The 21,385-nt window shown below is 52.9% G+C and overlaps 6 protein-coding genes across 6 annotated transcripts; 3 read left to right on the forward strand and 3 right to left on the reverse strand.

The window, feature by feature from the left end:
• Nucleotides 1-1,263: 1,263 nt before the first annotated feature.
• On the forward strand, nt 1,264-6,765 carry PFLUO_LOCUS9303 (vacuolar membrane-associated protein iml1; the record flags this gene model as incomplete). The annotated part of the gene is made up of 1 exon (XM_073787117.1): nt 1,264-6,765. The coding sequence occupies one exon, from the start codon at nt 1,264-1,266 to the stop codon at nt 6,763-6,765; it is 5,502 nt and encodes a 1,833-aa protein (XP_073643304.1).
• An 832-nt stretch (nt 6,766-7,597) lies between these two features.
• Nucleotides 7,598-10,193, forward strand: PFLUO_LOCUS9304 (31 glycoside hydrolase; the record flags this gene model as incomplete). Its single annotated transcript, XM_073787118.1, has 6 exons — nt 7,598-7,630; nt 7,693-7,807; nt 7,882-7,945; nt 8,000-8,655; nt 8,705-8,982; nt 9,051-10,193. The coding sequence occupies 6 exons, from the start codon at nt 7,598-7,600 to the stop codon at nt 10,191-10,193; spliced, it is 2,289 nt and encodes a 762-aa protein (XP_073643305.1).
• A 525-nt stretch (nt 10,194-10,718) lies between these two features.
• Nucleotides 10,719-14,363, reverse strand: PFLUO_LOCUS9305 (uncharacterized protein; the record flags this gene model as incomplete). Its single annotated transcript, XM_073787119.1, has 1 exon — nt 10,719-14,363. One exon carries the CDS (start codon nt 14,361-14,363, stop codon nt 10,719-10,721), a length of 3,645 nt encoding a protein of 1,214 aa, XP_073643306.1.
• A 552-nt stretch (nt 14,364-14,915) lies between these two features.
• On the reverse strand, nt 14,916-17,185 carry PFLUO_LOCUS9306 (pre-rRNA-processing protein esf1; the record flags this gene model as incomplete). The annotated part of the gene is made up of 2 exons (XM_073787120.1): nt 14,916-17,050; nt 17,119-17,185. The coding sequence occupies 2 exons, from the start codon at nt 17,183-17,185 to the stop codon at nt 14,916-14,918; spliced, it is 2,202 nt and encodes a 733-aa protein (XP_073643307.1).
• Nucleotides 17,186-17,584: 399 nt separating this feature from the next.
• On the reverse strand, nt 17,585-19,347 carry PFLUO_LOCUS9307 (Uridine kinase; the record flags this gene model as incomplete). The annotated part of the gene is made up of 8 exons (XM_073787121.1): nt 17,585-18,065; nt 18,136-18,367; nt 18,419-18,460; nt 18,520-18,633; nt 18,690-18,732; nt 18,788-18,932; nt 18,997-19,124; nt 19,177-19,347. The coding sequence occupies 8 exons, from the start codon at nt 19,345-19,347 to the stop codon at nt 17,585-17,587; spliced, it is 1,356 nt and encodes a 451-aa protein (XP_073643308.1).
• A 380-nt stretch (nt 19,348-19,727) lies between these two features.
• On the forward strand, nt 19,728-20,988 carry PFLUO_LOCUS9308 (uncharacterized protein; the record flags this gene model as incomplete). Its single annotated transcript, XM_073787123.1, has 3 exons — nt 19,728-19,807; nt 20,028-20,223; nt 20,440-20,988. The coding sequence occupies 3 exons, from the start codon at nt 19,728-19,730 to the stop codon at nt 20,986-20,988; spliced, it is 825 nt and encodes a 274-aa protein (XP_073643309.1).
• Nucleotides 20,989-21,385: the final 397 nt, after the last annotated feature.

The raw sequence follows: 21,385 nt of genomic DNA on the forward strand, positions 1-21,385 counted from the left end.
GGGGTTGTTGACAATCGGATGTTAACGCCACCCAGTTACATCATAAGATATGTGATCCGCACTAGCAGCCGAAGTTGCTATCCACATTGCTATGCGGCATCGCGAAAAGTTAGTCATGGGTTGCCGGGTTCATGCCAGTCCGACAAGCTCACAATGATTGGACCCTGTGGTTACCCTCTTACTACTGGCCAATTCTGCGCACCTTATGGAGAGCATTCGGCATCTCTATACCGGCACCGTGAAGCGCTGAGAACACTCCGAACGCGTTAGTTGCAGCCAACACAGAAGAAATCTCATTCTCGTCGCTTGGAATTCAGCTGTTTTCAATGCTGGTGAGGGTTGTTGGGATTCAAAACACGGCCGAGGCGTGCAAGGGACGAGCTTCAGCCAGGGACTGCGACCGAGAGACCCGGGGCGGGTAGATCTACCAGAACGTTCATTAGGAAAGCTGAACACAGGTTTCTGATGGACATGTCCGGGACGAAGCCCACTGCTATCGATGCAAGAGAAGCAACGGAAGGAAGGTGGCATGGACGTTAAAAAATCTGCCATAGCGACGAGCCTGGCGCCTACCCGAGACGGAAAAGCATCCGGGGGTACGATTAGCCGGTCAGGACGTATTTCAGAACGTCGATATTATTCTCCGTTGCTCACAAAATAACAGCGGAAAAGAGAGGCCATAGACTCGCTGACTTGGCTTTGCCTGTTAACTAACTAAGCGGCCGAAACTGGAAACGGTGTTTATTTGTTTCAGTTCAGGTCTTCACGATGATCCGTGGACTTGACTTTGTTTACAACTACTTAACTAACTAAAACGTAGTAGGGAAAACATATGCTAACCTGTCGTTTCTCATATCTAACTGAGATTCCTTATTGTTTTACTGTTCTCAATGGGCGAACTCTGACTTTACTCTCACTTGCCTGCTCTAGTTGTCTGTCTAACTAAATCCAGGGGCAATATTAGAAGACCACTCTTTCATAGCACTAAGAATGTACTTCGAATGAACAAATCCAACTAGGACTAGCCTAAAGAGATATTGTTTGTTTCTAGAAATAGACACAATTTCTCTCTAAACATCGTTTTGTTGTTTCTCCTTCTAGCACGAAAGTAAATCGGCGGCCTCAGGCATAAATGTAGGTCACCGCCTTCCCTGCTATCTTATCGCCGCAAAGAAGAGCTCTCCTTGTCAATGCTGCAACTCTTAACTGTGGTCTTTGGCCCCAAGTTTCCTTCACTTGAGATGCAAGGAAGCTGAACAAACAATGTCTCTGCGCGGGCCCATGAGGCGGTCGCATCTGCGGCAGGTGAGCGCTGCAAGCCTGGAGACCATTTCCACTATCAACTCCCGGGAGACGGCACGCCGTGACCATGACCCGGGGCTGGACGAGAGGACCGTCCGTCTGTCCTCTACGCAATTGACGCGACGCCAATGCACCCTTTGGGTTCACGATGAGATGTTTTCACGCGAGGAGATCCTGCTGAATCAATCGGCATTTGCTGAGACTGGCGTGCAGGTCGGCGACGTGGTCGAGATTCTGCCCATCCGCGCATCTGGAGACACGGCCCACTCCACTCTGAAGCCCGAGGCGGCAGTCAAAACGGCTCGTGAAGGCTCTGCTGAGTTGAATCTAACACTCCAAGCACATGGTCCTTCCAAGTTCAAAACTCCATTGCAGACTCGGTGTTTGTTCGTGGTGAAGCCCCTCCCGCAGGACATCAAGCATCCTCAGTTGGAGATATCCGTAACGAATAATGTGGCCAATATTTTTGGTTTCAAGAACCGATCGCAGGTTTTGCTCTCAGTTGTTGACCGCGAGCAATGTGCCGCGTCTCATGTCGATATTGCCTTCCGCGACCAGTTCATGGTCCGCTCGGACATGTGGAGACTGGTCATGTCTGAACTTGTAGACAAGGTTATCTACAAGGGACAGAAGATCATGTTCATGGGCAGCATCAAGGCTACCATCAAGAACATTTTCATCAGGGAGAAAAAAGTCCTCTCAGGCTACTTTTCTCCCCACACCATCCCGGTCTTCCGCAGCGAATCAGCCAAATACGTTCTCTTCATCCAGATGTCGAGAGAAATGTGGGATTTTGACTCGGAGGGGACGGGCGACATCCTTTTCAGCAGAGTGATCAATGGTTTCTTACCGGAGCTGTTCAAGCGGTGGGCAAGTTCCGAAGCGAAACATCTTGTTACCATCGTTCTATTTACCAGGGTCGAATATGATGCCTCCGTCATCCCTAGTCTCTCGAAGCTCAGCTCGGGCAACCTGAAGAGTTCGTCTAGTGTGAACAACGTGCCAACCCGCGATTTTTACCGCGTAGTTGTCAACGACATGGCAAGCGGCCACTGGACCACCATTTTGGACGAACTGAAAAAGGATTTCAGATCCTTTTTGAGGGACGTCTCAATGTTAAGTGCGGATGACATTGATGCGCCAACTGGCAGCGGATTCAAAACCCCTTCCAGACCACATACGGCGACCATTGCCGGAAGACCTAGTTCGGCTCTGCGTGGCAATATTCTGGAAGCTATTCACCTGGCCTCTGCGCACTTGGCTTATGATCATATTGACCGAGACATGGTTCATACTGGCACTTCAATTATTGTCATCACGCCCGGCAGCGGCGTTTTCGAGGTATCGTACGAATCTCTGGTATCTACGACCGAGGCACTTACAAACCGGGGTATTGCCATCGACTTGGTCTGCCTGAGCCCGATGCCTCTTCACTCTGTTCCTCTCTTCAAGTACCGCGAGCCAGTGGACCGACCAACCAGCGCTGCATCCAACTCTGGGGATGTACACCGGCCGGGTACGTCACCCGAGATCCATCATTCAATGTCCAGCCTTGTCAGCAGAACTTCCTATCTCTCTCCTGGGTCATATCTTTCTACATCAAGAATGAGGGATCGAGCGAATCTTCAACCAAAAGACTGGAGTTATGGCATTCCTCATTGGCTTGACGTCTCTTATTGGAACCCTGAAACATACCGAGAAGCTCGACGGATCCTCAAGAAAGATCTCAACGCGCCTATTCCTTTTACTGTCACTCGCCCATCAAAAGCATTCACTCCTCGGGTACGGATGTATGAGATTCAAATGATGGGAATTATGGAAAGCGAGCAATCAAACATTTCCATCCCTTATCTCCTGGAAGGACGCGGTGCGCCAAGGTCCCGAAATCCCTGGTCTGGATATACTCCAGCCGCTCGTGGGTCCACCAAAACTCGCTTTGCACCCTCGCCGATGAAAGTACAATTCGGTGATAGTTTGCGGCCCGAGCCATTCCTCCAAAGCGTTGCAAACCAAACCGAATTGCAGGCTCGTGCTCCACAAAAATCACGAAATGACGTGATATCGTGGATGGATAGTTACGATGAAGCTGTCTTCAGTCCATATCCAAGACGGCAGCAAGCACGGAAGTCCTCAAAACAGAAGCGCCTCAGTGAACCGGAGGTTCAAACTGCTGGTGCACATGAACGGCTATCTGCGCGGTCGATCTCTCGTCTGAGAGAGCACGAGAAGAGCGTGTCCGAAAGCAGTTATTCTCCTGGAGGCCCTCGAAAGATCGAGGCACCTTCGGCTGCTCCTCAAAGCCCTGTTTCGAACAAGGACTCTCCTGCGAAAACCTCAACAGTGAAAGTCGCACCAGCAGCCTCGCGAATTTCCAAAACGATCAGTTTCGCGCTTCGGGGCTTGAGTGCCACGCCTCCAAGAGCCCTGGCAAGCACAGGAGTCAATATAGCGCACGCCAATGCTTTACCAATGACAAACCAAAGGGCGTCCGGGATAGCTCTTTCCGATTCACGGAGTATTACCTCTTCGAATCCCTCAGAAATGACATCAACCTCCACTCTCGTTGATCCGGCATCAAGACCTTCCACACCTCCAAGATCCTCACAGGACACCAGAGTGACACCATCCAAACCAATATCCATCAAGCCCCCAACAAAGAAGTCTCCAGAAAATCCAGAGCAGCCTGCACGTGCCGGCACCCATGGATCACTATCTGCGTCTGCTGCAGATGCCCCATTCAACGAGGACGGCCATGGTGGGGATCAAAGCCGAGCTCACAGTCCCAAATTTGGGTTCAAGATTAATCCCAGCTTGCGCGAGATATCTACAAAACCTTCAGTGAGCAAAGCTTTGTCTCCCTGGGTTCGGTCTGTCAATCCTTGTAATACCCCCAAGGACGTTTTGCGTAAAACAACCTGGTTTGGTCGCTGGCAGCATGCCTATCCCAGGCCTCCGCATGTTGCGGTTGTCAAATGGAAAAGCTTGAAATCCCCTGCAGTGCTACCGCTGACAACCGAGGAGTTCCCGTCAGCCGTTGAACTGTCGTCTGATTACCTGCAAATGCCCTACCGTGTCTTTTCAAATGAAGAGGCAGAAGGTATTGAAGCGCCGAAAACTCGGGGTATTCTTCTGCGAGAAATGATTTCTCTGCGTCTTTCTCATGGATTCCAACTGGTCGTTGGGAATGGTGTGGCTGAGGTCTCAGGACAGCCCGCTCTTGCAGCCTTCAACGTCTTCGATTGCCGAGGTCTGGAGCGGGATGGAGTTACCGTATTTCTGTCCAAGGGCAACTTGATTCATCGTTTGGTTTGTGTGGATGGCGCTGAGGTAGAGGTGACACGGTTCACACATCAGACATCGGCGGCGGTCACATCTCCTCGGAAATCTACCTTTACCCTATACCAGCCAGCCATGAGAACAATCCTTAGCCCGGAATATGAAGTGAAAGACATCAAATTCGATCCTACAGCCGAGGAGTACAACTGGAACTATGCCGACAATTATGTGGCCGGGCATCGCGACTATCTCCAGAACCCTGCACAACAGCTACATTTCTGGCGAGTGCGATATGTGTTGATCCCGATGCAGCTCCATGTCAATTCTCGCCGCCACCTGCAATCTTTCAATGATGACAACGAAGAAGAAATTCATATCCTTGGTATCAGCCAACTGACTTCTATTTGGCAACGGCACAAGTACGTATCTCCGGAAGAAAAATGGTTCGAAACATCCAATCCCAAGAGAGATCAGAATCCGCTCAACATCATGTACCAAACGCGGAACCCGTCGGAGGTGGTTGCGGCCGAACTCGATCGATTACTGCTCACCGACCCGGGACTTGACAACCCACCTGCTCAGCTGTTACCCGAGTCCGAGTTATTGGAGAGATCTAGCATCAACTTGTCCTCGTTGGCCCAGATCATTCAAGGCGACAAGGGTGTACGAATGATGGATCGACGATGGCATTGGAGGCTACATTACAACTGCTTTATTGGCTTTGAATTTACCAGCTGGTTACTGCAGAACTTCCGCGATATTGACACTCGGGACGAAGCGGTTGGGTTTGGCAATGAGTTGATGAAACATGGTCTGTTCCAGCACGTGGAAAAGAGACACAATTTCCGGGACGGCAACTACTTCTACCAGATCTCCGCCGATCATCGAGTTTCACGCCCAGAATCTCGGGGCAGTTGGTTCCCCCAGCTACGATCAGATAAAGATAAATTATCAATGCCGTCGACACCCGCCATAGGCAATGTGAAAGACTCCCCTGCTAGCCTCCACGCTCGATCCGACAGTATTGATGAACGAATGCCGCCAACGCCCAGCACGCCATCAAAGTCCAAAAACAAAGTGGCCATCATGCTTTCCAAATGCTTGAAGTATGATGTTGACCCCCGCAAGCGTTCGAACCGACCTGAAGTGATTGACCTTCACTATGACCGGCTCCACAATCCTGAGAATTGCTTTCACATTGATCTCAGTTGGATGAGCACAACTCCGAAGCTGATTGAAGATAGCGTGCTTTCGTGGGCTTCTACTGCTGAGAAGTTTGGGCTCAAGTTGGTACAGGTGCCAGTTTCTGAAGGCTCTGCTATCGACAAGACACAGCCGTTCCGCAAGCCTTATCGAATTAGACTGACAGTACCCCCACCCAAAGGACCTGCACCTACTGTCTTCAATCAGACATCGTTTACTCAACCGGGGCCTCCGGACCGTCATTACTATCAGAAACATATTCTCCGCAAATTCGACTTTGTGCTCGACTTCGAGTCATGCTCCGCATTCCCGGCAGATGTAGAAGTCTCGTACTCCTGGGGGAAACCGGACTACCTTTACTCGCAGTTCATCCACCGGTCCGGCAGTATCATCGCCCAAATCACAGATGAGGGAGAGTTCCTGCTCCTCGCCAACAGACTGGTCAGCACTCGCGGCACCGTGAGTCGCGACATCGCTCGACATGAGCACCACGGCCGACCAGAATATCGAAACCGCGCCGCCACCCACGATGGGCTCGACCGTGCCTCTCCCCGGCTATCACCCATCACTCGCCCGCTACATGAGATCGGTAGTCCCCTACCCTCGCAACCGATCGACTCTGGGAATCTGTATCGAGCGCCTGAGCATGTCCTCAACGGCCTAGTTGAATTTTGCAATGATCCCGCACAACTAGTGCAGTTCTACAGTGTGGCACACGCACGTCCTGTGTCTACAAAGGTTGAGCCCGCCGCCACGCATGTAACAGACTCGTCGATTCCCTCGCTCGAGCTTCCTGCCAGTGTGGTCAGCCATCACATTTCGCCGCCACCGGTCTTGGGCTCGAGGGAAACCGAGTCAAGAGATTTCTTTGAGGGAGGAGGTGTTTTATCTCCCGAGACTGTGCGGGCCCGAGCTCGTGGTGAGAGCGTGAGCTACAAAGGGAGTCCTCGGAGTGGTGGTCTGCGGCCGTTGCCGTTGAGCTGAGTTTTGGATTTCTATGCTGGAAAATACCCCCTGTATTTAAATGGTCTTCTTCATTTTACTATCGGTGCCTAGGGCATGTACCTCTAATAATGTTCATGAAACGAAATGTGTTATTGCATATCCACAGTACGCTCACCTGGCCACCTGGCGAGCTATTTTTACTCGGGGGGGGGGGGGGGGGGGGGTTTGGGCTGGCTAGACACTGTGACCGATTTGACACCTAGTCCCCAAAGCTCACAAGACCTCGAACACATTCTCACTTATACTAATTTCAGCCAAATCCTTAATTTCGGCCCTTCAGCCGTCAATCGAAGATAGAGTTTGCCGACAACTCCAGCCGAAAAGCCTCCAGCGACCCCGAAGGGCAAGCCACCACAGTGATTCAGCCGGATTGCACCAATTCAGCCGGCGATCTCTCGGGCCACCCCCAACCGGGACTCAGCTGATTGGTGGACATACTATTGTATCTCAAATGGATCAATGGCTATCCGGTCGCTACGATGAACTGGGATACGTTATCGACAAGCTAGTTTGATTGCCCCGCCATGTGCTACTCGGCACTGGTAAACACCCTACCACATTCCCCAAGCTCCCGCGGGATTTAGCTAAAGTTGGAATAGCAGCTAGACTCCACACCAATCCCCGTGCGAGCCAAACGCAACTCGGGCATGGCGGACGCTCCGTTTCCAATCTGGCATTTCAGTGGAGGCCGGGGTTCTTTTCTTCTTCTTTTTCGTGCTCGCTTCTGAATGTTTTCTGTTCTTTTCTTCGTCCCATTCCTCAGCCGGTTAAGCAAATCTGGGGAAATTTTTGGACTACTTTCACTGGCAAGATGAAGTTCACCGAGGGCATGTGGTGTCTGCAGGTATGACACGGCACAGATGATCGGACTTCGCGGGGTGCGGGGAATATTGACACTGTCGATAGGAGGGCATCCGGATTGACTGGATGAGCAATGTCGAGCGATTGAGTATCCAGGATGAATCAGTTCATCTGTTACTGAACAAGGCGCAGAGGAATCGAGGGGATACGCTCAATTCGGGTGCGTCTGCGTGAGATCGTTGGGTGGAAATCGGCACCGATTGTGAGCTAACACACACTTTTTCTGGGGAACAGCAACCGTATCGGCGCAGATCACGTCGCCATTGGAAGGGATCGTTGGGGTTAAACTAGTGCATTGGTGAGCCAATCCAGATCAATGATGTATGGCGAAGACGCTGACTTTTGTCACCAGGGCAGGACAAGTCGACCGAGGTCCCCATTACGAGCTTCATACTAGCAAGGGACACACCAAGATTAGCCACGACAAAAATGAGAACAAATTGAGCTATGCCAGTGGGCCACTTCATCTGGGCGTCAACGCCGCGCCCAATGAATTAGATTTCGTCTTCAGCTCGCCCAGCGGCAAGAAACTCACAGGCCACTCGTGGCGGTCCATTGGGTACGTTGGAGACCAAAGGGCAGACAAATACCGATTCGAAGACGGCATCTACGCTGAGAGACAGGGCTACATGCTCGCGGAGCTGGATCTGGGCGTGGGCGAGAAAGTCTACGGACTAGGCGAGCGGTTTGGCCCGCTGGTTAAGAATGGCCAGACGGTGGATATCTGGAACGAGGATGGCGGGACCTCGTCGGAGCTGGCATACAAGAACATCCCATTCTATATTAGCTCTAAGGGGTACGGTGTGTTTGTGAACCATCCGGGTAAGGTCAGTCTTGAGGTTCAGTCGGAGCGGACGACGAGGGTCAATATCTCTGTTCCTGGGGAGGAGATTGAGTACTTTATCGTTTACGGGGCCACTCCGAAGGAGATCCTTAAGAGATATACATATCTGACAGGGAAGCCTGGTCTGGTTCCTTCGTGGAGCTATAATCTGTGGCTTACAACCAGTGAGCTTCTCCTTTCTTTCTTATTTGTCAATCTAACCTTTATCATCAGGTTTCACCACGAACTACGACGAGGAAACCGTCACCGGCTTCCTGGACGGTTTCCGAGACAGAGATATCCCGCTGGGCGTCTTCCACTTCGATTGTTTCTGGATGAAATCGTACCAATGGTGCGACTTTGAGTTCGACTCTGACATGTTTCCCGATGCCGGGGGCTACATGCAGCGGCTGAAGGACCGCGGACTGCGCATCAGTGTTTGGATTAATCCGTACGTGGGCCAGGCGTCGCCGCTGTTCGAAGAAGGTAAGACAAACGGGTACTTCATCAAGGTATGTATACATGCATGCATCCAACAAAGTCCACGAATCAGAAAATTAACTGATGCTATGCTATACAGCGGACCGACGGCTCCGTGTGGCAATGGGACTTCTGGCAAGCGGGAATGGCCATCATTGACTTCACAAATCCCGCCGCCTGCGCCTGGTACCGCCGACACCTGGAACGATTAATGGAAATGGGCGTGGACAGCTTCAAGACCGACTTCGCAGAGCGGATACCCGTCAAGGGAGTGACATACCACGACGGCTCCGACCCAACGCGCATGCACAACTACTACGCCCTGCTGTACAACAAGGAAGTCTTCGAGACGTTGAACGCCCGCGTAGGCCACAACCAGGGCCTCCTATTCGCGCGCAGCAGTGCGCCAGGCGGACAGAAGTATCCCGTGCACTGGGGCGGCGACTGCGAGAGCACGTTCGAGGCAATGGCCGAGTCGCTGCGCGGCGGGCTGAGTCTGATGCTCTCCGGGTATATCTTCTGGGCGTCTGATATCGGCGGGTTCGAGGGCACGCCGCCGCCGGCGCTGTACAAGCGGTGGGTGCAGTTTGGGCTGTTGTCGTCGCACTCGCGGCTGCATGGGTCGTCGTCGTTCCGTGTGCCGTGGATCTACGGCGAGGACTGCTCGGCTGTGTTGCGCGACTGTGTTCGTCGGAAGATCGCCCTGATGCCGTATATTCTCCTCGAGGCGCTGCGCGGCCATGCGAGCGGCACGCCGCTGATGCGGCCGCTTTTCCTTGAGTTTCCCGATGACCTGTCCACGTACACTATTGACACGCAGTACCTGTTCGGCTCGAACCTGCTAATTGCGCCTGTCTTCTCGGAGGATGGCGAGGTTACGTTCTACGTGCCTCGCTCAGCGGACGATGAGCGTGGCAAATGGGTGTCGTGGTTTGATCACTCCAAGTCCTACGAGTCTGGACGCTGGTACACGGAGACTCATGATTTCGACACAATGCCGATTCTGATCCGTCCCGGCTCGGTGACGCCGCGTAACCCGGCGTTGAAGGCGCCCCAGGATGATGCGTTGACAGGCATCGAGTTGTTGGTTAATGGCCAGCTGAGCGGGGAGACGGTGCTGGATATTGTTGACCCTGGCCAGACTGATCAGGTCTTGAAGACCCTTCGTGTTCGCCATGCTGCGGATGGGAAGATGATTGAGGCTGAGGGACATTCGGTCAAGATTGTCCACATCGGGCTGTAAAAATGCTACCAGACATATAGAAAGTGAATCTCGTCATCTATTGTTCAACGAGTGAATTTGAATTTGCAAATCCATTTGGCGTTAGCCTCCACGGAAAGATTAAAAGGTTAGGCTTCAACAAAGAGTGGGTATCATAATCAAACAAGGCCAAAATGGACACTCAAAAAGAAAATCATGGACAAAAAAGCATCAAAAGCCGCAGCTCAAGTAATCAGAAAATAAAACAACAGAATCCCAGGGGGATAAAGAAAAACAAAATGCCAAGTTGAGGTTGACAGCTAACAAGGTTGAAGGCGAGAAAGAAAGCAGACGGAAAGTTACGTTGCGGAAGAACAATGTAGGGAGCAATCGGCGAGGAACTATCGTCAAGCGAGGACCTCTAAAGATCTAGGCATTGTTTCGGTATTTCGGGCACAAAAAGCGGGTGCCTTCGACGACATTGAAGACATTCTTAGATTTCTTCACAACGCTGTTTTGCAACAGAAGACGTGAAAAGAAACAGCAGCTAAGCACCCGATGACGGAATCACCAAGCTTCCTCGACATCAACCAGCCATTTGCGAATTCCCTCTCGCAGTGTGTTGTCAGCGCCGGCGAGAGACCTGTTGCGTTCTCGATCAGCAAGGGCGATCTCGTCCTCGTCACCATCCTCACGGCAATGTTCGGCAGTAACGCTGCGGACGACCTCTTCCAAAGCCCCGAGCACCATCTTACGACACTCGGCGCGAGGAACTTCGAGGGGTGGCGCATCTTCGCCGCGAGGTGTGGTGCTTCCCCCCTTGTCTTCACCGCGACGAGTGCGGTTGGGAGATGGGGCTCGCGAATGTGCGAGGGACGAGTAGCCGCTTTGTGCGAGGACACGCTCCACCGCATCGACGAGGGTCCCATCAAGGTCCATGACAGGTTCCTCAACGAATCGCTCTTCCACGAAATTCGGATCCTGGCCTTCAATGATGTTGCCCCCGGAGGACTTCCCAGCTCCGGAAAAGAAACCACCAACATGCGCGGAAGACGCAGCACCTCCTGTCATTTGGCGATTGCTGCCTGTGTAAAGCGCGTTAAGTGGGGAGGAGGGACTTTGAGCGGATCCAAGACCGTGGCCGACGTTGATTTTTCGTTTCAGTCGAAGTCGCTTCAAGGTGGAGGTTCGCGTATCTGCGATCAAGGTCGTTGCAACATCCACCCACTTCCCAGTTCCGTCCACTTCGGGTGTGAAGGCAGGTGTGGAAGGCAAGTACGAAGTAGGCTCGGCTTGCATCGCACGCTTGATATCATTTTCCAAAGCAGCGTACGGGCGAACAGCTTGAAGCGAGAAGTCTTCATGGAACAACTTCAACCAGCCAGCGACGTGGATATTGAGACCATCATTGTCCTTCGGGCCACAGTGAAATCCCGAGCCGCTGCTATGCGTCGAGGCAATAGCATCAACACTTGTGACCGATGTCCGAGTCTTCTTGGGCGAAGCGACAGTCGAATCGCCCGAGGAAGAAAGGGACAAGAATCCAGGAAGTGGGACATCGACATCGACCACGCCTTCGTCCGCTCGTACAGACATCTTCAGCGGGGACTCACGAACTTGGCTGGTAAGGGATGATGGTTCCGGCGATTCGTCTTCGGGCCCGTGAGGTGCAGATGGTGCTGTGGCAGGAATCGAGATATTACCACTCGGTGCCGTCTCAGGGCGGTGTTCCGCTTCATCCTTGGCGACATCTTTGACCATTTGACTTAGAGTGGTCGGTCCACGCATGGGAGGACCGGCAATGGTCGAGACAGACCGTTCGCGATCATGAGAAGGGGAGTATGGCTCAGTTCCTTCTGATGACTCCTGCCGGGAGCTCCACAGCCCGGAGAATAGTCCTCCCCATCCGGCGCCGGAGGAGGGAGCGCTTCCATTCGAGCTCAGTACCGAGCTATCGCTTCGTTGAAGGCTCTTCAGCAGATTCTCCGATGCTAAACTATCGTTTGCATCAGTCGCACTGTGGTCTATTCTTCTCTGGTTAGACCGGCTTTGCTGTGATGCGAAATGCGGTACAGGGACCATGCTGCTCTGGGAGGTAATGGAGATTGTTGCCCCACTAGTGTTCTTCGCCCGAGCATCTTTAGCTTGAGCACTTGCGCCAAGCGTCCTGATTGATCGAGCATCAGACCCTCTGCGGTTTGATACGGGCTCTGGGGTGGGAGTTAAATCATTCTCGGTCGATCGCTGGTTTATATCCTGGGATCCCGCGCTCACAGATCGCCGATGATAGTCGTCATCGCCTAGAAACTGTCGCTGCGCACGAGCACGCCGCTCAATTGCTCGTCGAAGAGACTCCTGGCGAAGCACAGGTACGGCCGGCGGGCTTTGCGAGACGGCTCGCAGGGAAGTCGAGGTACCAGGACGGAGAGGGGACGGCAACGGGTCAAGGCGTTGCTTCGATGGGAGAAAGGCGGACAGCAAGAAAACAAGCCGCCGAGCGGTCATTTTGTCGGGACAAATAATGACTGTTCTGTTTGAGACAATGGGATCGGTGTCTTGCTGGGACTTTTGCTGCTGGTGATGGCGACGTCGATACCAGTCGGGCCCCAAGGCATTAAGCCACTCGGTGTGGTTACCCAAGAATGCTGTGAGAAGAACTAGGAAGAAAAAACTGTGTTCTTTGTCCCCGAGGCCACGCACAATCGAACGTCCTTCCTCCCGCCAGACGCCCCAGCGGCTTTGACCAGTCACCACGTAAGGGGTCTGGAGGGCCAAACTGATGCGGCGTGTACTGCGGAGAGCCTCATCCTTGAGCTTGGAGTTCACCGAGAGGATGTTGGCTGGAAGATGGACAATAGTTTGGTTGGTCCGTTGCATGTTCGGAGGTTTGGCGGGTTTCGGGTGCGGTCCACTCAGAGAGTCCACTTTTCTCAGAAGGAAGAGGATCTCATTTCTGGCAAGTCTTTCCAGGTGGGAGAGTGTGCGGGTGATGACATCCCAGTGATCGACGAGCAAGTCCAGACGTTCATCCAAGCTGGCAGGTGGAGACGCGGAAGATAGGCTATCGTCAAGAAATACTGGCCAACGGTAATCCGAGTCCAAAGAACTGGACAAACCAGGCCGGGGAGAGTCTGGGCTCATTGTGCTGAATCGTGACGCAGACCGTCCCGAATTGCGTGCCAGCAAAGGAATCTGGATTGTAATGGCCACGGCATACATTGGCGTTTTCTTCTCTTTGATTTTCTTGCGCTTGGAGACGTCTGGGAACGGGAACTCTAAATCCGGCAGAGACTCCTGGTAGATACCATTGGCATAGTCAAATCGCTCAGCCGATGCCTCAGCCCCTTCTGGTAAGTTGACACTGAACATACGGGTCAAAAGAACAGTGACTTTGGAGGGCGGCTTGCCGTCCGCGCCACGGGCAGGCCCCATCAGTCCTGAAGGGCTGCCGGTGGTGTAGGCACGAGTAAGAGGGCTTCGTGCAGGTGAGCCACTGGTCGCCGCACCTGGTTCCCCATCGGCAGATATGATGTGCATCTTCGTAGATGATCCCCGGTAGCTGAAAGCACTGCTACCAAATATGCAGTTCAGAAGGCCCGTGTCGTTCGAATCGGACGCATGCCGGGATTGACCTTCGTGCCACGTTCCTGCCGGGGCCAAGGTGGAGCTGCGGCAACGAGCCCGCGAGAAGGCGCCAGGGCTTGCCGGTATTGATCGACGGGCATCTGCAGCGGCAGAGAGGGGACCCGATTCGACAGCGGATGACTGGGTCAGGAGATTTCGACGGGACCCGCGCGTGAGGCTGGATACTGCGCGGGTGTGCTTGGTCCCCGTCTGTTCGAGGCCCTGTGGATCTATTCCAAGACCAGTGGGAGGCGAACCGGATGAAGATCGGGTGTCCAACAGAACGCATGCGTCCCGATCGCCCAGGGCATTCTGGGCTACAATTACACGAAAGTCTTTGATGGCATCCAATTCCAACCCGCCGCGGTCATCGTAGGCCCCTGCGGTCGAGGCATTTGGAGAGGTGAAGGTAGTTTGCAGCGGATAAGCGTGGGTGTTGGAGCGTCGGAGGAGGCTAGCATCGGGGAAGAGGAGACTGGAGGTGTGCTCTTCCTCGGTCACGGATTCGAGGGGAGTCCCGTTGTTTCGATTCGAATAGGCGGCAGGGTTCAAGGTCGAAGCTGCTGTGCTTAAGAGTCGGCCCAGCATGATGGAGTACAATGCAGCGAAAACGCTCGGAACTGCAGGGACAAAAAACGGCGAGATATGCAGCGTAACAACGGTGGGTAGTCAGACAGCTAGGCAAGACGACTAGACTGCATCTTACCCATTGTTAATTTCGCCGGACCGGAACCATCGTCAAAAAGAGAGGAGGAGGGATGGGCGAATGGCAGGCAGTGGTTGAGTTGAGGCGAAACAGTCGTGGTTGGAGGGGAGAAGAAAGTGGGATGGCCTGCAGTAAGACAGCGAGTGGGGCGTGGGGATCCGCAATTGGCGTGTGCAGCGACACGACACACACACGCGACAGAGTAGACACTGACAGAATCCCGAGATGGATAGGTAACTGGGACAATTCTCAGACAAGAGGGTTCCACGACAATGGAGGTCTTGAGGGAAGAAGGGAAAGGGTTACGGCTCGGGAAAAAGGAAGAGGGAAGAAAGGGCGGTGAACCGGGGGCACATGATCCCTTCTCCTTCTGGGCCGATTGGCAACAGCTTCACTATGACTTGCTAGTTGCCTATCTATGGATGTACACCGCATTATGCCTTCGCCTGCCGCTTGACCTTGTCCACCAGTCGCTTTAAATCCTCCGACTCGCCTCCCTTCTTGGCCTTGTGTTTCTTAGTCTTGCTGCCACTCTCAACTACCTCGGCTTCCCCATCATCCCCGGTCCGCCGCCGCTTACGACCCTCGTCCAGCAGGGCCTTCATGCCGGATGTCGCCTTGAACCGGGGATTGGTGGGATCGATGGCGAACTCGTGACTCTCGAACAGGCGCGAAAACCGGGGATCGCTGACATCCACGTTGAAGTCGTCCGCAGCAACAGCAGCCGCAGCGGCCTCCTTGCTTTTGCCCTTGGATTTACCCCCCTTCCGCCGGGCCTGCTTCTCGGCCTTTTCGATTTCGTTCATATCGAAATGTTTCATCTCGGCCTTTTTGTCATCCACCATGAGCAGCTCCAGCTCGGCCCGTTGGGCGGCGGATGCGGCCTCCTCGGCAGCCCGCTCGGCACGCTTCTTGCGCTTCTCTTCCTTGCGATGAGCAGCCGAGGATGCCTTGCTATCGGGATTCTCGAAGAATGGATCATTGAATCCCAGATCTTCCTCGTGCGCTTCTGGTGCTTCGGTCGTGACAGGGGTGTCCTGGTCGGCTGCAGCTTCGGTCTCTGTGGGATCCTCACCGCGTTTAACGGCCTTGAGCTTTTCCTTTCTCCGCTTCTTGCGCTCGCGCTCCTTCCGCACGTACTTGTCCACCGTGCTCTCTTCGATTTCAGGTTCGTTCTCAAAGATGCCATCGTCCCGAACACCACCAGCAAGCCCCGAAGTAAAAGTGACTTCCATCTCGCCAACGGGAGCTTTCGACTTGGAGGAGCGAGTAGGCTCCGTACTCAGCCCCAGTAACGCGCGCATGCGCTGTCTCTCGGCCTCCCGCTTAGATAGCTTGGTGCTGGAACCTCCCTCCGTAGTATTATCCACCACTTCCACTCCACCTTCCTCGTCTTCGTCTTCATCTTCGGAGCTGTCGCTGCCAAGGTAGGCTTTGAGGTCGTTTTCGTCAATGTCTTGCCGCGAACCCCGGAACGCACGCGCTTGGGCTTCCTTCCGGGACTTGTCGTCGGCATCCCACGTCAATTTGACCTTGCTGTGCTGCAGCGCATCGGTCACAAACTCGTTGGGCTTGTATCCATCGGGGATGCGGGAGCACCGGTCCCGAGGCTTGTCGTCCGAGAAGTCGGTGTCCTCGGGCACGAACCGGAGGTCGAAGAAGTTGGCACTGGACAGATACTCTGCGCCATCCACCAAGTCGTAGACATGTTTGGCAGTATCCTTGGACGAGAATGTGAGAATGGCGTAGAAGTAGCGCAACCGTTCGAGCTGGTAACGCCGGAGCTCCGTAGAATTGAACTCCTCGCCCGAGTCACTCTTCAACATGGACTTTTTGATCTGTTCTTCCTCCTCATCTGAGTCGAGTTCTTCATCTTCATCCTCGTTGGCGTCCTCCTCTTGGTTGCTGGAGGCGAAGATCTCTTTCGGCGGGCCCTCGGTTTCTTCTTTCTCCATTCGTTCCTTTCCAAACTCGCTAGGATACACGGCGACTCTTGACACACGCCCTCCGGTAGGCACAAAGCTTGAGAACACCGCCATCAAATCCTCGGCCCGGATGTTATCCCAATCGAGGTTGACGACAGCTATCCGCTCCGTGACCTCTCCCAGTGGCACATTCGCCTGCTGTTTATCGGGAAACTCAAGCTCGCCCCCCTCATCCGCTTCCTCGTCTTCCTCGTCCTCCTCTTCACTAGAACTCTCCTCGTCCGAAGAAGACGAGGAAAACCCACCGTCGCGAGCAGGGTCATAAGGTCTGCTCTCGACCCGTTTCAACTCCTTCTGGACCTCGTCGTCATCGTCTGCGCTTAGAATTTTCTCCTCATCTTCCTTTTCCTCCTCCTCATCTTCATCATCATCTTCGTCCTCGTCAAGACGGTAAAATTTTTCAAGCTGCTTCTTGGTATCATCCTTCGCCAATTTGCGTCCATACCGGTCCACTGCGGCGTTGCGGGAGAAGTCCTTGTCGCGCAGCATGTGCGAAAACCGCTTGTCGAGTTTGACATGCGTCTGGCGCTTGCTCGGTAAACGATACCGGGGATCGGTCTGGATACTGGCAAATCGAGGATCGGCTGTAAGATTTTTTCTTCGTGTTAGTGATTCCCATTTCCCTTTCTTTGGCGCATTCCGCTGCACGTACTGATCACTGGACCGGCGTCGCCTTTTGCGCCGGTCTTCTTTGACTTTTTCTTATCTTGGCCGGCCATCTTGCTCTCCTTTTCTGCAACGAGAGTAGGCACACTTGTGGAGATTGAGGGATGGTTAAACAAGAACAGTTCGGATCTGAAAGAGCCGGAGACAATTTTCTTTTTTCTGCCGGCGGAATCGAGGCGGTGAACTAAGTGCGGTCACCAAGACTGAAGATAAGAGAGTGAGAGGAGATCGAGGGATAGGAACTAAGGTTGAGGGCAATTATTAAATCGGAATGCTTGTTAGACAGGGCCTGCATCAAACTTTCAACTGTTTAAGATAAAATTCGCTAGCTTCCGTGTGGGGAACTACGGGTCTTTAACGACACCGTCTATCAGGATGTACGGCACAGGATGTCTCAACGAAAATATATGTTCAAAACCTCAATAACGCCTCTGGCTACTCTCTAGATGCGGTCAGGATCCAAAGTACCGCCGCTCCATCCACCGCGGCTCGCCCTCTTCCTCAATGCGACCCACAACAACCGTGATCTGAGGATACACAGCAGTCAGCCGCTTCAGACCCCTCTCCCCAGCGGCACACGTCACGAAGACGATGTTTTTCTCGTCCACGCCGTGGTCAATCAAAACCCGAACAGCCATCAGCGCAGCACCGCCACTGGACATCTGCGGGTCGAGGAGCATGACCGCGGCATGCTCTTCTAGGCGCGAAGGTAGTTTCAAATAATGCAATTCGGGTTCATCATTCTCTTTAGTTTGAATCAATAAGCGGCCCGTGATGCAGTCGGGGATTGTCCGCTTCAGAGCAGTTTCTAAACATGAACCCCCGCGCAAGATGGCAACGGCTGATATGATGCCCTTGGGGGTTAAGCCGAGGTAGTGGTTACCTTGTGGAGTTTCCACGCTTGTCGGGACGTAGGAAGTCATGTCCAAGGCTCTGGAGAAAGAGGGAGTTGTTATTAAGGGAGCGATGGTAAAAAAAACCAGATGACGATCAAAATACGCACTTCTCAATCAGTATGGAGGCAAGCCGATCAAAGTAGAACACAAAGTCGACATGCTCTGTCTCGGGGTTCTGCAGGATCGTGTTCATTCCCAGGAACTGGTTTGTCGAGGGCATCACATGCACATTTGGGGGTAAATCGACTTTGGCGGCTATTAGGCCGAGCTTGCGCAACTCTGCGGTATGCACATCGGACTTTTCTTCAAGTTTGTGCTGAATGTGCTTGACAACCATGTCTAACTTTGGTTAGTATTTAAGGTCGCAAACATTGTCCAAGAGTGACAAACCGATGGCGGTCTTGTTTTCAATTCCACGTGGAATGATGATATCTAGAGCTGGAGTTTAGGATACCAAACAAAGGCAAAGGAGATAAAGACGATTTGCCTACCAGAGATAATTCGCTGGGGGTCCACGTATGTCTTGAAAGACGGCTTCACAAAGTCAAACCACTGCTTGATGATTCCTTCAATGTCCCGCCCTCTTTCACGGACATCCCGCAAAACTGGATCCCTCCCCGTTAGTGGCCGGGGTCATTCTGCGGGAAGGGGGAGTACGTACCTCTGCGGCCCAAGCAGACATCCATATCCGCCTCCACGAAGATCTAGCCCCTACATTAGCTGTGCTAGTCCTCTCAACCAATGGGGCCGAAGCAGTACCTTGACATCTAGCATCTCCACGATTCTCGGATCATGAAGTGCCAGGATCCCCTCTAGAATCAGCACCCGAGGCGAGTAGAGGGTAGTCGTCTGGGATTGGCGCTGGTGCTCAGCAAAGGAGTAGATCGGAATATTGGCTTTTTTGCTTGGCATCATATTCCGGTCAGCAAAACCCGACGAGACTATGCGCGGAACAGGGCAACCCTCACCCCTTTTTTAAATCGCGCAGAGTCTGCACCAGAAGATCAAAATCGATCGAATCCGGGCAGTCAAAGTCGTAATTGTTGGCATGCGCTAAGCGATGCTCTTCTGGAGATAACGACTTGTAGAATGAGTCCTGGACCGGGTCTTAGCCGGAATCTAGACACGCTGGAAGAAAGAATATGTACCATAACGAGAATCACCACCCACGGTAGATTCAATGATCGCACGATCTCCATGGCCACTGAGGTCTTGCCGGACCCCGAGCTGCCGGCGATGCCAATAATGCTCAAGTCTTGCCATGGCGGGCTGTAGCGCACCTCCGGGGTGTTGGAGTAGAAAGGCGAGATTGACTCCATGACCAAGCCACCAGCAAGGCATGCAACAATCAATCAGGTCCCTAAGGTAGCATCATCCAACTCGTCTCAAAAGCGATCCACGTCGGGCCTAGCGCGCGTGACCTTCGCTTGTTGCGCTTACCTAAGCACCGTCAATTTTCTTCCGTTTGCTCTTTCCGCTCTTTTTCCTTCTTTTCCTCTTCACACCTTCACTTTCCTTGTCTGCCTCCACCAGCGTTCTGCCCTTCCTCCATGGCCGTCGTCTGCAGGGCTACACATTGCTTCAGCCACGGATAGCTTTGAATACCTCTTCGCTGCCTATCCCCCGGCATCATGTCTTCGGCCAATATTGTATGCTGCCCGGATTGACACCCGTGGTTGCTGGCTTTAACACACCGCAGATGTCTCGTACTCCCTCGACGACCACGCCGACCTGGCACCAGTTCGAGCGCAAGGTCGACGAGGTCAAACCATCCAAAACGTGAGTGCCCCCCCCATCGTTGCCGCCTTTCCCGGCCCCCCTCCCTCCATGACACCTTCACATGATGCACCTTGAAAATCAAGTTGGGAATCTCTCTGAAAACCCTTGTAGAGAACATAATTGACTTGTCTATCTGAAAAATTTCCCCCATTTGTCTTAACTTGGCGAATCTTGACTTGCGATCGCTTTTGCGGTAAATGGCTGACCGTTGAGGCTACAGTGACATCAACTACTTGGTAATGGACTACCTGATCACGAACGGCTACCCAGCTGCAGCGAATAAATTTGCTGCCGAAGCCAATATCCAACTTAGCACAGATTTGGAATCCATCCAGGAAAGGGTTGAGATCCGGACGGCCATCCACTCGGGTAACATTCAGGCGGCGATTGAGAAGATCAACGAGCTTAATCCTCAGGTAAGAACTATTTGCTTTGTGTACTCTCTGCCCTTTCCGCCCCAATTTTTGCTATGATTATATCAGTTTCATGCACCACTCCTAACTATCCCCTTCGGGGGTGTTGTGGAAAAACACTCATCTTCAGTCCTCAGTATGAGCAACAACCTTTTGTTTCCAATCACAAACACAATTGTCTATGCTGTCCAAGTTCCACGGCTAACCAGCATATCTCAGATCCTTGATGAAAACCCATCGCTGCACTTCTCATTGCTGCGCTTGCAGCTGGTAGAGCTGATCCGGTCCTGCACCTCCACCCCGGATGGTGACATCAGTCCCGCCCTGGAGTTTGCTACGTCCCAGCTTGCCCCACGAGCACCAACGAACCCCCAGTTCCTGGAAGATCTGGAGCGAACACTCGCACTGCTCATTTTCCCAAGCGACAATCTGGCCCCATCGCTCGCAGCTCTTTTAGACCCGGGCCTGCGCAAGGACATTGCGACTCGTGTCAACGAGGCCATCCTGCAGAGCCAGGGCGTTAATAAAGAGGCCCGCCTTCGGAATCTCGTGAAGCTGCGCGCGTTCGCTGAGAACAAGGCCCGCGATGCGAAGAAAGATATCCCCGAGAAGCTGGATCTCGGTTTGGTCAGCGATGCCCCGGATGCCTCGTCCGGTAACCAGAACAGCAGCAGTAACAGTAACAGTAACGAGAATAGCACCAGTCAGAATGGAGCCAGCGACACCGTGATGACCACCAACGGTGATATCGACCCGATGATCTCATGATCGTTTATATCACTGACGGGTCTTGTTGAATTTGCCGTTGGATGGTCCTTTCTCTCTGACTATTAGATTTGAGACGAAGTGCCAAGTACTACCAGCTATTTACTTTTTTGACGACTTTTTGTTCTTCTAGCGCAGGCGTCTTGGAGCAAGAACATCATGGTTCTGGTGATGGGCCAGGGTTACAGTAATTTTAAACATTACAAGAAACTGGATTCTTAATATAATTGTGGTTTTATAAGGTGTAAAACTAATAGATTGGCTTAATTAGACATAGTATTATGGGACTACACCGCACCCTTCTTAACAGGAGGGGGTATATTATACGGATACCTTTCCTCCTTGCTTCCCCTAAACTACAAATCCCTGCTTCATTACTTAATTCATCGTATTGAACAAA

Source organism: Penicillium psychrofluorescens (assembly GCF_964197705.1).
Source record: "Penicillium psychrofluorescens genome assembly, chromosome: 6".
Lineage (NCBI taxonomy): Eukaryota > Fungi > Ascomycota > Eurotiomycetes > Eurotiales > Aspergillaceae > Penicillium > Penicillium psychrofluorescens.